The sequence below is a fragment of the Prunus dulcis genome, chromosome 7 (genome assembly GCF_902201215.1).
Source record: "Prunus dulcis chromosome 7, ALMONDv2, whole genome shotgun sequence".
Classification (NCBI taxonomy): Eukaryota; Viridiplantae; Streptophyta; class Magnoliopsida; order Rosales; family Rosaceae; genus Prunus; species Prunus dulcis.
The window spans coordinates 17,692-34,473 of record NC_047656.1 but is presented as its reverse complement, the minus strand read 5'-3'; the positions used below and the strand labels follow the sequence as shown (position 1 = coordinate 34,473).

The window sequence follows — 16,782 nt, the reverse complement described above, 5'->3', positions numbered from 1 at the left end:
GAGGGAAAGAGGGGAACAACTGAAGTTGGGTTTCTAACGGGTTAGATTTCAACCCGATTCTACATGCACCCTCTTTTAAAAACTCACCGTTGGATGAAATCCAACGGCTCTTACATACCCCTCAAAAACACCCCTTATAACTTCCCACTCACTATAGACTCACCCACATTGGAATAGGCCGAGCCAAGCTCACTAATCATTGGATCGGACCAAAATTTGGCCCATTAAACCTCAGGCTACCCACTTTTACCTGCATGAAATGAGATAGTTTACCGAAATATTCATTTTCTCAAAACTGGAATTGAGATAGTTACCCAAATGAAATGGCATTTCCAAAAGGTCCCCTTTAGACAATTTTGCAACTTTTTTTTTACCTCGTAAGCCTTTTTTTCTTTTTTTGAAACGTACCTCGTAAGCCTTTGTCTCTCTCCCTCTGTGACTCTCCTTCACTCTCACTCTGACTCTTCTCTCTCACTCTAGCTCTAGCTATCTCGCACTGTGGCTCTTTCTCGCTAGTTCGCCTATCTCTCTCCAAGAATCCCTTTCTCCATTCAATAGCAGATTAGCCACCACTCTCAAGACAGGTAACCACTCATCTTCTCTTAGGATTATGGTATAGGATTTCTAACAAATCAAAATAATATGTCCCTAATTTTATTTAGTTTTAAGCTATTTGGGTATTGAATTGTAAGTCCTCATTATCTTTGTTGTAAATATTTTGGATTTAAATAGAAATTGGGGTACGTTTTGTGAAAAAATTTCTGGGTTTTTGTTGGAAAGAAGACTTTCTTCTAATTATATGAATTGTGAATACGATTTGTTGTTTTATGTTTAATTTTTCCACGATGGTTAATTTTTTGTTGTTTGTGGTGTACTTCACTCCTTTGCAAAGAATATCTAAAACATTGCTGCTCCCCCCGTGTATTTGATCTGGAAACAATTTTGTAGTTTTGCTTTTGGTTAACGAGTAAGGTTTTGGTTGTGGGCTTGACATTTTTTTCCTAGAGGAGGTAAATCGGTTTTTTAGTTTAAACATACAAAATTCTGCTAAAAATATATATATTAAAAAAACGCAAGCACATCTAATGTCAATAGCACATCCAATTTATATCTAACAGCTGAATATCATGACATGGATGTGAATTGTGAATATGATTTGTTATTTTATCGGATATCATCACATCACATGGATGTGGAGCACTTAGATTGCCTTTATTTCTATTTGTTATCTTATTCTTCTAGCCTCACTACTAATTCATTTACCACCAGAAAAAGAATTTGGAGGTAATATGGGGATAAGGGTGAATTTACACTTATTAATTTGTTTTATTTTTTTGTAATATTATTTACATTGTAGTTTGTTGCTGCTGAGTTTCAAAGGGAAAGATACCCACCCTGTTATATACATAATTTTTTTGTTCTTTTGGGGCTTGGAAATGTTGTAGTTGACACTATAGAATGTTTAGGTGTGTGTTATCAGTTTAAGTAATATCTTGATGTTGAAGCTTCAGAAATTGCTGCAGTATTTATTTACCTTTATTCTGCACACCATGGGCTTTTTATGTATTTCTTTCCAACTCTGTTCCTTCCATTATCCGATTGTGCAGGACCACTTTATCTTTTGTTTTTAATTCTTTTTTTTTTTTTGGGCCATAGAAAAGCTCTAGTCAGTCAGCTTTGCATTTGCATTTGCATCAGCTTAAAATCAAGAACCACTTGACAGGAGTATCAACACTTTATGTAAATAGAATTTTAAAATGGGTTGTGCTTTCAATATATTCAACCACCATTTATGGAACACCAAATCTTTCCAAAACATATCTGTATTTTTGACCTCACAAATCTTAATTACTTTATGAACCTGAAACAAAAACTTTCATGTTTGCTTTGATTCAGTGGACCTAACTTGGAAGGACTTTCTGGGATTAGGCAAATCGAACCCATTGTTTTTGTTAACATATGGACAATAGTGCCCACTAATATGGTGTTTATTTCCTGAATAACTTTATTTGTTTGGTCCAAGAGTTTTGAGTGGCATTGGTCATAAGCTATTTTACCATTTTTATGTTTGCTTGAGAAGATGGGAATGCATTGTATGACCTATAAATTTAAGGGTAAGGTATGTTTGCTACTTTTATTCAGCTGAATTTTCTTCACTTTTTATTTCTGCATGCAGGTTCATATATATCATTAAATTCAATAGATAGCTATGGTTAGGGAATTGGTTATGATATAAGAAGGAATATTGGTGGAGTCTCGATACGTTATTGAAGATTGTAGAACAGGTAAAGTAAAAGAACATGTGTATAGATTTTTTTGGTATGATATGCTTCGCTGGATGTTAGTGATAGTTCAATAAAGAAGTCTAACTACATAATATTACTTCCCTCGATTTGAAATCCTTCCTTTCCTAGTGGGCCCAAGAAAACTCAAGTGGAAATTGATATAAATATGGAAAAATAAAAAATAAAAAGTATTTAATATTGTATATGCCCTGGTTATTCATTATAATAAAAAATAAACATTCAAAAAAATTTATCAAAAAATAAACGTTTTGATAATTTGGCTGTCTAAAAATAGTGAATTTGACTGTGCAGAAATGGTGATGTATCTGGTCGATAGTTCTAACTTAAAGATTGTTACTCATTTGGAGTTGAAGGAAATTTTTTTTTTTTTTTTTCACCTCTCAATGATTTGTAGTTTTATCATTCGTCAAATGATATATGATACTGTCATAAATAAGAATAATGATGATGATGGGTGGACCTTTCTTCTCCTTTCTATTCCCTATGATGGCTGTATTTCAGATCTGTTTGCTTTCACTGCTTTAATCTCTAGACTAGGAAAAAAAAATTAGTAGAGAATTGGAATGATTGTGGACTTCATTGTCATTTGGGAAACAATAAATTTCGAATCAGAACTTATCAGTAGTTGATATGAATTGAGTGTTGAAGCATCTCTATTGATCCTAGTGCACAAATGAATTTCATGGATGAGGACGCTTCTTCGGGCTCTGGGGATGATGCAAACATGCTAGATGGAAACAAGCATCATTCTGGGGTACCATCAAGTTCAGGTCGTCGGAAGAGAAGTCGCAAGGCTACCGGCGATGCTATAGTGGATGCTATGCTTGAAATAGCTGCAGCTTCAAAAATGAGGGCAGCGGCAATCATGAAGAGCGAGGAAGGGTTTTCCATAAGCAAATGCATAAAGGTACTGGATGATATGCCAGGCATTGATCAGCAGATCTACTTTTCTGCATTGGACTTGTTTGAAAACCCTAATGCGAGAGAAACTTTCATTTCTCTTAAGAGTGAGAAACGGTTACCGTGGTTGCAGCGCAAGTTTAGTGCTTCCTCTAATTGAATAGTATGAGCAGTCTTATCGTTTCCCTTTTCCTTTTGTTGTGTAGTTAAGGTGCCAAAGATTTTTTTGGTTTGTATCGAGTTCACTCCAAACAGTTAACATTTGTAACTAATAATATGACATTCTAATTTGCATACTATTATAATTTTTGGCTTGAAATTGCAAGATTTGTAGTGGATTTTGTTTCATTTGATGGTTTTCTGTTTTTTTAAGGCCATTTATGCCACTCAAGTGGTTGTCTTGTGTGGTATCTTAAATTTGATTTTACAGATACAATAGCTGGCATGGATGATTTTGACTTAGAATTGGATGAGATGGAACTAACTGCGGCAGCGGCTGGCTACTACTATTATAACAGTGTTACCAAGCAAACTTGTCGTAGTCTGTCACCTAGTAAAGAAAGTGGATTTATGACCGAAGTTCTCAATGGTGATGATGATGTGTTCCAGGAAATGTTTCGGATGGATAAAAATGTTTTTCACAAGTTATGTGACATTCTTCGGCAGAGAGGCATGTTACGTGATACTGCTGGTGTTATGATAGAGGAGCAGCTGGGAATTTTTTTGAATATTATTGGCCATAATGAACGTAACAGAGTAATCCAAGAGCGGTTTCATCATTCAGGTGAAACCATCAGCCGTCATTTCAATAATGTGTTGAAGGCAGTCAAGTCACTCTCTCGTGAATTCTTACAAACACCAACCCCCACCACCCCTCCAAAAATCCTTGGAAATATTAGATTTTATCCATATTTCCAGGTGTGTAATGTCATGCTTTTCTCATTTGATTTGTTCTTTTGCCATTCACTTTTAGTTACTATCTTATAACAAGAATGTTACTATCTGTTTTTAGGATTGTGTAGGAGTCATTGGTGGAATGCACATTCCAGCCCATGTCCCAGCCAAAGATCAATCCCGTTTTCGAAACAAGAAAGGTGTTCTTTCACAAAATGTGTTGGCAGCTTGCACGTTTGACCTCCAGTTTATATTCATTTATCCTGGTTGGGAAGGATCAGCAGCAGGTTCACGTGTATTGAAGGCAGTCCTTGATGATCCACATCAGAATTTTCCTTGTATTCCTGAAGGTTTGCCTCAGATATTTTATATCTGAAACATGCTGCTTGTATACATTATTTAGTCTTATATACACCACGTGTTGCCATCCACAACTTATGTTTTTCAATGAGTTTAGCTTGCAGGAAAATATCAACTTACATTTATCACTGATTTTCTTGCAGGGAAATATTACCTTGTTGACTCAGGATATGCAAATATGAAAGGATTTATTGCTCCATTTCAAGGGGTAAGGTATCATGTTCATGAATATAGAGGTGCTAATCAGTTACCTAGAAATGCAAGGGAGCTATTTAATCACAGGCACTCATCTCTTAGCAATGTCATCCAGAGGTCTTTTTCTTTGTTGAAGACTAGGTTTCCTATTCTCAAACTTGCTCCTCAGTATGCTGTTCATATTCAAAGAGATATAGTTATAGCTGCATGTGTTCTACACAATTACATCCGGCGTATGTCAGAAAAGGATTGGCTGTTTTTCGATGCAGAAAAGATAACAATGGATGAATTGCCTGATCTTGATGAAAATCCTGACATGGAATTGGTTGCTTCGTTACAAGAACATGTTGCTTTTTCATTGAGAGAGTCGATTGCAGCAGAAATGTGGAATGACTTTATAAATAGATGGGATCAGTGGTAACTGTTAACAATGTCTTTCATGATTATGATTATGATTGTTATTACTATTGTTATTATCAATATTATTACTGTTCTTCTTCTTCTTATCAACTGACACCAGTCCCTCCTTCATCAGTCGGCAGTGCATCATTTGCATCTTATATCTAGCTTACTCTCAGCCCTCTTTTGCCTGTCTGGTCCTCAAGCATCAATTTTCCTGAAGGATGCATGATAATTTGATAAACAACTTAAGGGGATAAAACGTCATGATTCTGTACGGGCATGACAACCTGATTTTGGTGGAGTTGATTTCTTGTATGCCCTCACTTGTCAGCAAATAGAATCAAACAACTATAATGTTTTATCAAAAGCAGAGAAAAGGACAATGGCACTGTGGAAATGTGTAATCGAAAAAAGATAAATACATGTCAAGAAAAAACGTAAATTTTTTTATTTTATTTTAATTTTTAAAAAAGGATTGGGAAATTGGTGGCTTTGGCACTGGCTTGAGTAGACATTGGTAAAATTTGTTTTTTTTTTTTAACCTTATAAATCTAAGGTCTATAAATACTCCTTATTGTCCATGCATCGCCTTCTTCTCACTTTTCATTTTCATTCTTCTCTCTTGTTCTCCTTCTAACAAATCCTAAACTGAGAAATAGAGAAATAGAGAAAAAAAAAAAATAGACTCAGAAAGAGAGAAAGGGAGTTTCTTCCATAAACAGAGAAAGGTTTACTTCTTCCACAATTCTACTGCAATTGCCCCAAATTTCGAAATCCATAAGAACTCTATTTCTGGGTTTTGGTTAGGAGCTGTCCAACAGCACAAACTATGGAATCATTGTTGGTTCCTCGTATTTCAAGTTGGGAGCTGATGAAATTGTCATTATTGCTTCAGGGACCACATGCAATCTAAGCATGAGTGGATATTATTCCTATAGTGAACCCAGATTTGACCAAATGATATTAGTAATATGCAATCTATTGTAACACATGAACGTCGTACTGCCACTGTATTGCTTCCCTAATACCGTTTTTTCAATTATAGTGGGAGTATGTAGTTTTGGTATTACCATCATATAGCTCCCCTATTTAATTATTCTTCTTCTTTTAATTTAATTCTTGATTCAGTTTCTTTCAAATTTTGGAATTTAGGGCAGTGATTTAGGTATTTGAATTGGATATGAAAAAAAATGCATTAATTAGAACCAATTATGTCCGTGTATTGCCTTGTATTAGCATCGTATTGCCCCCTTAGTGCTACTATATTGATATCATATTGCCTTTTTTTTTTTTTTCAAGTCTGCCCAGGAATGAAATTATAATGCAGTTTTTGTATTGCCTTTGTATTATACCTATATTGCTATGATATTGCCTTTTTCCAACTCTGTTTGGGAATGAAATTATAATGCAATTTTGCATTGTTGTCGTACTGCTCTTTGTAGAACCCAATTTCCATGTTTTTTTGTTGGTTATTGGCCTTCTTGCAATTTCCATGTGAAGCTGTCTTATTGCTTTCGTATAGCCGTCTTATTGTCTCTGTATTGCAACTATATTGCCTATCTAGCACTTTTTTTCAAGTCTCTGTTGTTGGATTGAAATTATTGTGGGATTATGGAGTTTTTGTATTGCTTTCGTATAGCTCCTCTATTGCTCCTATATTGCATCACCACCAACTTTTTTTCAAGTCTCTTCAAAATAAAATGAAAATCTTAGGAAGTTGCGAATAAGGTAGCTAGAAACATCATTGTGTTAAAATACAATAGCATTAATTGGTAGATAAAAAGACAATTTTTTGCTTAATATTGTAAGTACACATATATAGTGGCACTATATAAGGACTACAAAAGCATTAATACGCTATTATGGTATAAGAGTCCTCCTTTTTGTCCACTATTGCAGCCTATAAAGAAAGAATTATCTTATACTCAAAATTTTCAATGAAAAATATTCTTTGAAAAGAATCAATAATCTACACAACTTTGGACATTAAGAAGAATATTTGACATACTCATGAAACAATTTTTGCTATAGTAGGTTTGTAATTAAGATGTTCTTCTCCAAGAAAAAATGCACTCATAATGGCCTCACACAAACAGAAAATGCACAGTCAATTTTCGCTATATGTGTATCATACGTCCTCTAATTCTCTTGTATGTGTGACTAGGGAAATTTAATTAAGACACCCAAACGAAATAAGTAACTTACTAGGATCTTTTTTTTCTTTTAAATATTTTTCCCCCGATTTTTCGTTTCAATAAGAGTAGTTTAAGACACCCAGAGTAATTACCCGTACAAAAATTTAGCACTTTCACGTTTAATAGTATACATGTACGTATGTATTTTTCATATTTAATACATGTATTTTTAACAAAAATTTCAATAAGACACACAAAATTAATGTATTATACAAATAATTCTCACTTATTATTGAATAAAAATAATATATATTAAAATATTACATAGTGACCTAACTTTTAAGTTGTAAAGAGGTCCTCTATAATTTATAAATAAATAAATAGTATAGCCAGCTGGATATACACGGTTTAATGAATTTTTTCCTATAAATAGTAAGGAGATTCACTATTATACCCAATATAGGAGCCTAAATTATGAAAATACCTCATATGAAATAGACTTTTAAAACACACTCAAAGCCCATTTACAACATAATAAATAGGCTTTTAAGTTCTTATAAATTACAAAACTACCATCAATTTCTTAAAACAAGCCCAACCCTAAAATCTCATAAAAATACTCAAAACACTCAATAGGGCATCAAAGTAATTTAATAATCAATATTAAATTTAATAAGCCTAGCTGTCATTTTTCGGGTTTTTTTTGGGTTTGTTTATAGAAATTCAATGGTGTAGGATTTATTTATAATATTAGTGCTAAGAATGGGTATATCACTAAATATCGATAAATGGTATAGCTGCACGGCTATACTCCATGTTTACGTGTATAAATAGTACGGCCGCACGGCTATACACCTTTTTTACTTTTATTTTTGTAAAATGGTATAGCGGGGCGGCTGTACGCGGTTTTTTGAAATTTTTTTCTATAAATAGTATTGCCGGGCAGCTATACTTATTTTGACACATGAGCGTCTAATTGCAGGGGGGGTCCCTTTTTTACGTGTATAAAATGTATAGCCGCACGGCTATACTCCAGTTTTTTATTTATTCAAATAATATAGCGGGGCGGCTGTACTCATTTTTTCTGATAATTTTAAAATTAAGAAAAACCTATGCCGACGATATTTCGGTCGCAGATGTCTATGTCGGCAAACTTTTGCTAGATTAGACATATTCCGATGAAAGTAACCTCTGTCGATGACATTTCGTCAGAAAAAAAGACTAATTCTTTATTTTTCGCCCGGACATGTGCCGACAAAATTTCGTCGGAATAGATTTTTTTAAAAAATAAGAAATAAATGTAAAATTAGTTTGTTTAGGTCAATTAATTTTTTAAAATTTTATTTTTAGTAATTAAATATGATATTTGGCTTATTTTAATTATTATTTCTTTAGTGAATAATTAGTATTAAATATTTTAATTAACTTCATGATTTATATTACTCAATCAATATTAATTCAATTTTTTTATTTATATAGTATAGTCGTGCGACTGTACTTCTATAAAAATATATTTCCACATTGTACCAACAATACAAATATGGATTTCTCTGTAGGCTTATCTTTTGAGGTGCCCTTTGTGAAAATCCAACATTGAAAATACACACTCCTATAAAGGTACTTATAAACAAAGCACTATGATGGTTTGGTAAGTGTGGTTAACATTGGAGAGTTGGGCTAATGGGCTTGGCTATAGGCTCCGCTTTGATTAATAATGATTATATTAATCAAAGACCAGGGCCTTGGGGCTTTCGGGATGTAGGGAAATTTAATTAAGACATCCAAACGAAAATAAGTAATTTACTGGGATCTTTTTTTTAAATAAATAATTGGACAAACTATAGTAAATTCCCCAACCTATAGGGTCATTTACGAGTTCATATCCGATTTTAGGGACATTTACCAGTACATACTCAACGTCACAAAAACCCTACAAATTGCCTCTTCCGTTAGCCAAACTGTTAGTGAGTCTATTAAATACTGACGTGTCAAAAGTGGGACCCAATTTTTGATGATGTGAACTTCCATGTGGGCAAAATATATAATTGTAATAACCCAAACCCAAACCCAAAATTCATAATTAATGAGTAATTTATTATGGAAAAAGACAATTTTGCCCTTGGAATATTTTATTAAGGAAAAGTTGACTTTTTGACCGAAAAGGAATTTGACCATTCTACAGACACCTTGCGTAGAGCACAGTGAAATGAGTTCATAGACACGTAGTGGGCCCAAATCGGAGTTGTAACGAGAGAGTTATGGTCAAAAGAAACTCAGTGGCACAATCGTAAATATTTTAAAAAGGGATTTTATAAAAATCAGAATTTTCTATTTCTCTCTCTCTCTCTCTCTCTCTCTCTCTCTCTCTCTCTCTCTCTCCCGCGTCCTCCTCTTTCTTCACTTTGAAACTCCGGCCACCGGCCACGGCTGTGGACGGGGTCGGTACCAAAATGACGGGGACGACGTCCACTTCCAGTCCTAGCCATCTCTCGCGTCCAGCGGCCGCGGTTTCGCCGGAATTTGGAGAAGAAGTGGCCGACGTTGCCCGATCTTCACAGCCGCCGATCTCCCTCCTCCGGCCACCGTTTTAGTCGATCCAGGTATGGATTTTGAACCTCTCGAGCTGTTCTAGCTGCCTGTTGGGTAGGAATTGATCGGTTCTCAGTGTAGCTATTGGATTTTCGAGTTTGAAAATTCAGCCGAGTGTCGGCCTCCGTGATCGCCCACTTCCGGTCCGTTTTTGGGGTAGGTCCAAGAACAAAAGTGGTTCCAAATATGGTGTTCTACCTAGGGTAGGAGTTTGGAGCCGTGGTTTTGAGTTTTTCTGGCGGGGTGTAATCGCTTTGGACACCCATCGCTGCCGGCGCGTGCGGCGGCTTGTGGGTGAGGGTAGTGCAGTGGAATTGTGTCCTGTTGTGATCCTTAGGTTGTCACGAGCGCATAGGAATTCGCGGATCTCAATTTGGATACCGTTTGAGCCTCGAACGGATTTTTCATATTGTGCGATTTCCGGGTTCAATACTGTTGAGCCGTTGGATCGTACTCAATTTCAGATATGTTGTTCTAGATAATTTCAGAATCGTGTAGGATTCAACGGATTGTGAATAGGAGTCCCGGATACTCCGAAATCGCGAACCCTGGGTCTAGGGTTTAGAAATTATACGATTACACGATCGTGGTCAATCTGATCGTCCGTTTCGGACCAGATTTGCAGGACATGGTTATTTAAAAGTGAGGAACCTATGGGAACTCTCAGATTGGTAATTGGAGGTTGTGGACCCCATGAAGTTCTGTATAGACCAATATGGAAGTTTATCGCTTAATGAAGTCTCAGGTCTTTTCAGGCAGTTCTAAACATCTGAAATGCCTAAGTGGGCAGAGAAATGACTTTAAAGTTAGTGCACGCACTTCTAGGAGCCAGGGGTCAGGGTTTTACTTAAATACTTATACCGAGCAGTTTTATTAATTAAATATTCATGGTGGTTTAACCAGGCACCCAGGACCAGGCAGACCTGCAGGAGGGACCTTCAGAAGGTCTAGTTAGCTCGGACCAGGAGTGAGTTGACTTTTCTTTTATAAATGATTTTATGCAAATAAAATCCATTATTTGATCTTGAATAAAGTTTATTGATTATGATTGTTCCTAGCATGTTTTATTGAATTTAAATATCTTTATTTATATGTTGCCCAGTTAAATTGCTAAAGAGTTATAGAAAGTAGAGTTTGAGCTTTATATCAGATAAAATGGCAGCAGAGTTCTAGATTGAATAAAAATTCAGTTATTCATCAGATCTTTCAGAAATATTATTATATTTATATATATTATATTTCCACAAAAGTTTTATATTTTCTTAAATCACCGTGGGTACCGAGTACAGAAACAGTTTGCTTTCAGTATCTGTTGCTTTTAGATATGACGATGTCTACAGACATTCAGTTTGCCTTCAGTTTTGTCAGTGCACTTGACATTTGCCTCACGAGTTTCGGGGACGCCCGGACTGTGAGAGCTAGGATTGAGGATCAGGCTGACTACAGTCCCCTGAATCCTGCCAGTTTGCAGCTCGGGTTAACTTTGTGTCACCGAGACCTACCAGGGGAATTGACGGATATCAGGAATTGACGGAATTACAGGAGTACACCTAAGTGGTAGTTTTTAATTGATTACAGTGCTTTTATGCGAGTTTTATTGATCTTGAACATGTTTTGTATATACGTATATAACTATGTGAATGCTTTGATCTCCGTACGAATATAATGAAGAGGAAAAATATAGCTTTTTGCATAACTGTTTTTACTGTGGGGTTAATATGTTCTTATACTGTTTTCTAGACTTTTATTTTGTCCACTCACATTTTTTTGAATGTTTTGCGCCCCCAGGCTGTAGCGTGCACAGGAAATCCATCACCGGGCCATTTTGTCTTCCTTGCCTTTCTTTGTTACGGAAGTGTTGTTTTGTAACAGGATTAACTCATCTGTAAACTATTAGAATTGTTCTGATATATTGCCCTAGATTGAGAACGGAACTATTGGCATGTATATTTAAGTACTGGTAGTTGGTTGTATAGATATACATGCTTGTTTTGACAGGTGTAAATTTGGGATTGAACAAATTACAAGGGAGACTTTGCCGAAATTTCGATAGGAGTCAAGGCTAAATTTAAAATAAGTTGTAATTAGAAGGGCATATAGGTCAATTGTGCCCGACATTCGCCAAGTGTCGGACACGCACAGAGTTCGACTCGAATTTCAAAGCGGAATTTAGATCGGGTCCTGTCAATAATAAACAATTCTCAATTATTTAAAAATAATTTTAATAATTTAAAATTATTAAACTTCAAAAAGAAAAAAAAAAATTTCAATACCAGATCCCTCTCCTCCTAGCCCGATGGAATACCAGAACCCTAGTCACCTCCTCTCTCTCTCTCAATTTGAATGTCTCCGTCTCTCTCCGTCTCTATGTGGGATTTGCGACACAACATGGAGCCAATAGATCTAGACCCCCACGTTTCGATGATGAGATTGGAGATGTCGACGACGACCTAACCGGCTGAAGCTCAAATTAATCACCGAATCGCAAAGAAACAGCTCAACGATATTCGAATTTCCGCCATAATCAAACTAGATCAGACCGAGGCTCACCTTGAAATGGTCTCTTTGTTCTTCTTAAGTCCGCCCTTGTGAGCCTTCTCTCAAATCTGGTGCAGTGCCGACATGATTCCTTTTATATGACTGTAAAATTCCACCATACTCTCAGTATCATACATTCATCCACAAATCCATGAGCAAAAGAAAAAAAAACAAAAGATGAAGAAGAAATTATAGGAAAACAAACTTGGAGAGGTAGAAATCGAGATCGAGGTGGTCCGATTTGGCGAGCTGGGGCTCGGTCCTGCGCTTCTTGATACTCGCTTTGGCGGTCGACATCGTTACTAGGCTTTGGAGGTCGAGGCTTTGGTTTAGAGGTTGAAGAAGCTTTTTTGAGTTGCAGAGTGAGATTCGCGCGTGCTCAAATTGGCTTTAGAGGTTGAAGAAGCTTTTAAACTTGTAAGAGAAACAGCTTGTAGAGTCCATTACTTTAAAAAATACAGAGGTGTTTATGAAAAAAAGAGACTTAGCCAGTGAACCTATGAAGCTCTTTAAACAGATAAACAATGGTTTCTGAATCTTACCAGACTATTTGAGGAAGCACATATAAACAATGGATGAAGCTCTTTTTTTCTGGGTTTTTTATTTTTGGTTTTTGGATATTCATGGTGAAGGAAGGGAGGAGAAGGTGGCGGACATGTGTCTACAAATTTTCCCCTCCAATTTGTCTTCATCATCTGAATTGGCACTGGATTTTTTTGGGAGGTGGCTGGGTTGGTGGGTTTTGGGAGATGGCTGGGTGGTTCTTTGGACGGCGACGGGAGAGTGGCTGAGAGGTGGGGTTGAGTCGGGAGGGAGAGAGGGTTGGCTGGGTTGGAGAAGAGGGATGAGATTTTTTTTGTTTCTTTTTTTATTTATTTTTTAATGATTTTAATGTGATTTAAAATTTATTTTTAACATGGACATAATTTTTTATTAGTTTTTAGTCCACGTGGAAGTCCACATCATGAAAAAAAGGGGTCCCACTTTCGACACGTCAGCATTTAACGGACTTACTAACAGTTTGGCTAACGGAGGGGGCAATTTGTAGAGTTTTCATGACGTTGAGTATGTACTGATAAATGTCCCAAAAATCGGGTATGAACTCGTAATGACCCTATAGGTTGGGGGGTTTACTGTAGTTTATCCTAAATATTTTTCCCATATTTTTCGTTTATTGATAAGAGTAGTTTAAGACACCCAGAGTAATTACCCGTATAAAGAATTTAGCACTTTCACGTTTAATAGTATACATGTACATATATATTTTTCATGTTTAATACACATATTTTTAACAAAAGTTTCAATAAGACACACAAAATTAACGTATTATACAAATAATTCTCATACATTATTGAATAAAAATAATATATATTAAAATATTATATAGTGACCTAACTTTTAAGTTGTAAAGAGTTATATATATATATATATAATAAATAGTATAGCGGGGCGGCTATAATCGGTTTTTTGAATTTTTTTTTAGTATAGCCCTGTTTTTTGAGTGTATCAATAGTATAGCCGGACCACTATACAATGTTTTTTTTGTTTTTCTTTTTGTTGTAAAAATAGTATAGCTGGGTGGCTATACACGCTTTTTACTAAATTTTTTTATAAATAGTATAGCCGGTTGGTTATACTTATTTTGACAGGTGGGCGCCTAATCGCAGGAGGTCCCCCTTTTATATGTGTATAAAACATATAGCCTCACGGGTATACTCAGTTTTTCTGATTTTTTTTTATAAAAATAATATAGCGGCGGCTGTACTCATTTTTACCTAATATTTTTTAAAATAAGAAAAAACCTTTCCCGACGAAATATCAGTGGCAGAGTTCTATGCCAGCAAAGTTTTGCCGGATTAGATATATCCTGACAAAAGTCACCTCTGTCGATGAAATTTCAGCGGGAAAAGATTAATCTTTTTTTCTCCAGGATATACATGTGCCAATGAAATTACGTCGAAACATATTTAAAAAAAAATTATATATATATATATATATATATAAACTTAGTATGCTTAGGTTAATTAATTTTTTAAAATTTTATTTTCACTAATTAAATATGATCTTTGGCTTGTTTTAATTATTATTTTTTTATTGAATAATTTGCATTAAATATTTTAATTAACTTCATGAATTTTATTACTCAATCAATAGTAATTCAAATTTTCTATTTATACAGTATAGCCAAGCAGCCATTGGCGGACTCAATCAAGGCCCATGAGGGTCATTTGAGCTTTCTCAACATTTTGAGAACCTTATATTTATCTATGTTATTCAAGTTGTTTTATACCTATATTTACTGTTGACCCTTCTCGTAAATGTACATTGTGTACAATAAACATGAATATGATCCATATATGTTTGCATGTCTCCATATGTCATTTATATGCGTGTGCCATGGATTTGATTTGATTTTCTCATTCTATCTGAAATCAACTTTTGATACTCTTTCATTATTTTTAGGTTGCTAGAATTTGGGTTATACTTACTAAGATATTAAATTTGTGATATTGAAATTTAATCATTATAATGAATTCTAAAATATATTTTCTTATAAAAACTAAGTTAAATGTAATTATAAACCTATTTAAAGTGTATTTAAGATCTATTCAATGAGACAAAGGCATGAAAAAAATTTTGAATTTTTCGTACTAAACTTTTATCGTGGATTCATCGGTTCATTGTTATAAAAAAAAATTATCGTAAAAGAGAGATGTTTTTACCGCTTTTTTTTTAGTCAAATTTGTAGAGTATGATTAAAAGTGTATAATAAGGCTGATTTTGATTAATAAACATGTGCAGACCCTCCTTGATAGAATTCCTAGCTCCGCCATTGTGGGCAGCTGTACTTATTTTTTCCTGATATTTTTAAAAATAAGAGAAAACCTCTACCGACGAAATATTTTCAGCCAAGGTCTGTGCCGGCAAATTTTTGCCAGATTAGACATATTCCGACGAAATTTTGTCGGGAAAAGACTAATTCTTTATTTTTCGCTGGGATAGACATGTGCCCACGAAAGATTTTTTTTTAAAATAAAAAACAAATATAAACTTAGTATGTTTAGGTTAATTAATTTTTTAAAATTTTATTTTTAGTAATTAAATATAATCTTTGGCTTATTTTAATAATTATTTCTTTAGTGAATAATTAGTATTAAATATTTTAATTAACTTCATTAATTATATTACTCAATCAATAGTAATTCAATTTTTTCATTTATACAGTATAGTCGTGCGGCTGTACTCCTATAAAAATATATTGCCACATTGCCCCAACAATAAAAATATGAATTTCTCTATAGGCTTATCTTTTGAGGTGCCCTTTATGAAAATCCCACATCGAAAATCCACACTCCTATAAAGGTGTTTATAAACAAAGCACTATGATGGTTTGGTAAGTGTGGTTGACATTGGAGAGACACCCAAACGAAAATAAGTAATTTACTGGGATCCTTTTTTTCTTTTAAATATTTTCCTCGATTTTTCGTTTATCGATAAGAGTAGTTTAAGACACCAAGAGTAATTACCCGTATAAAGAATTTAGTACTTTCACGTTTAATAGTATACACGTACGTATGTATTTTTCATGTTTAATACACATATTTTTAACAAAAGTATCAATAAGACACATAAAATTAAAGTATTATACAAATAATTCTCACATATTATATAGTGACCTAACTTTTTAAGTTGTAAAGGCGTCCTCTAATATATATATATATATATATATATTAAATAGTATAGCTAGCAACTATAATCGTTTTTTCTGATTCTTTTTTGTAAAAATAGTATAGCCGAACGGCTGTACTCGTTTTTTTGAATTTGTTTTCCTACAAATAGTATAGCTGCACGGCGATACTCCGTTTTTACATGTATAAATAGTACAGCTGCACGGATATACACCGTTTTTCTTATTTTATTTTTGTAAAAATAGTATAGCCTGTGGCTCTACTCGGTTTTTCGATTTTTTTTCTATAAATAATATAGTCGGGCGGCTATACTCGCTTTTTACTAATTTTTTTATTATAAATAGTATAGCTGGTCGGCTATATTTATTTTGGCATGTGGGTGACTAATCGCAAAGGGGTCCCTTCCTCTCCCCTCCCATCCCCTTTTAACGTGTATAACGAGTATTGCCGCATGGCTGTTGACAGGACCCGACCCAAATTCCACTTTGGAATCTGCTCCATGCTTGTACGGCACTTGGCATGCGCCGAGCACTCTTGACCAAATTGTCCTTCTAACTAAGACTCAAAATTTCTTTTTAGGTTTGACTTTTGTTGAACATTCAGCAGAGTCTCCTCGGTAAATTTCTCATTTCCCAAAAATTTTCACCTGTACAAAACTCAATTCATAAGCCACAATCGTTCAGCATGCACAATGTTAGAATTCACACAATTCAACATCCAATCTTTGTGGCCTCAGGCCTTACAGAAAACCCTAGGGCAATTTCAAAGCATGCT

At 34.7% G+C, this 16,782-nt stretch overlaps 1 protein-coding gene and 1 long non-coding RNA gene across 7 annotated transcripts; one reads left to right on the top strand and one right to left on the bottom strand.

Moving 5' to 3' along the window:
• Positions 1–359: 359 nt before the first annotated feature.
• On the top strand, positions 360–5,124 carry LOC117635918. Of its 6 annotated transcripts, XM_034370307.1 has the most exons (6): positions 362–584; positions 2,177–2,285; positions 2,973–3,213; positions 3,637–4,124; positions 4,219–4,450; positions 4,604–5,124. In XM_034370307.1, exons 3-6 carry the CDS (start codon positions 3,204–3,206, stop codon positions 5,074–5,076), a joined length of 1,203 nt encoding a protein of 400 aa, XP_034226198.1. In that variant the 5' UTR covers positions 362–584; positions 2,177–2,285; positions 2,973–3,203; the 3' UTR covers positions 5,077–5,124. The 6 variants fall into 6 exon arrangements, 5 of the variants coding, with proteins under 5 accessions (XP_034226199.1, XP_034226200.1, XP_034226201.1 ...); XM_034370308.1 differs by lacking the exon at positions 2,177–2,285 and having other exon boundaries at positions 360–584; XM_034370309.1 differs by lacking the exon at positions 2,973–3,213 and having other exon boundaries at positions 360–584.
• Positions 5,125–12,078: 6,954 nt separating this feature from the next.
• On the bottom strand, positions 12,079–13,108 carry LOC117635672. Its single transcript, XR_004586927.1, has 3 exons — positions 12,862–13,108; positions 12,525–12,765; positions 12,079–12,421 (listed from the first exon to the last, which is right to left on the bottom strand). It is a non-coding gene; the product is annotated as an uncharacterized LOC117635672 (long non-coding RNA).
• Positions 13,109–16,782: the final 3,674 nt, after the last annotated feature.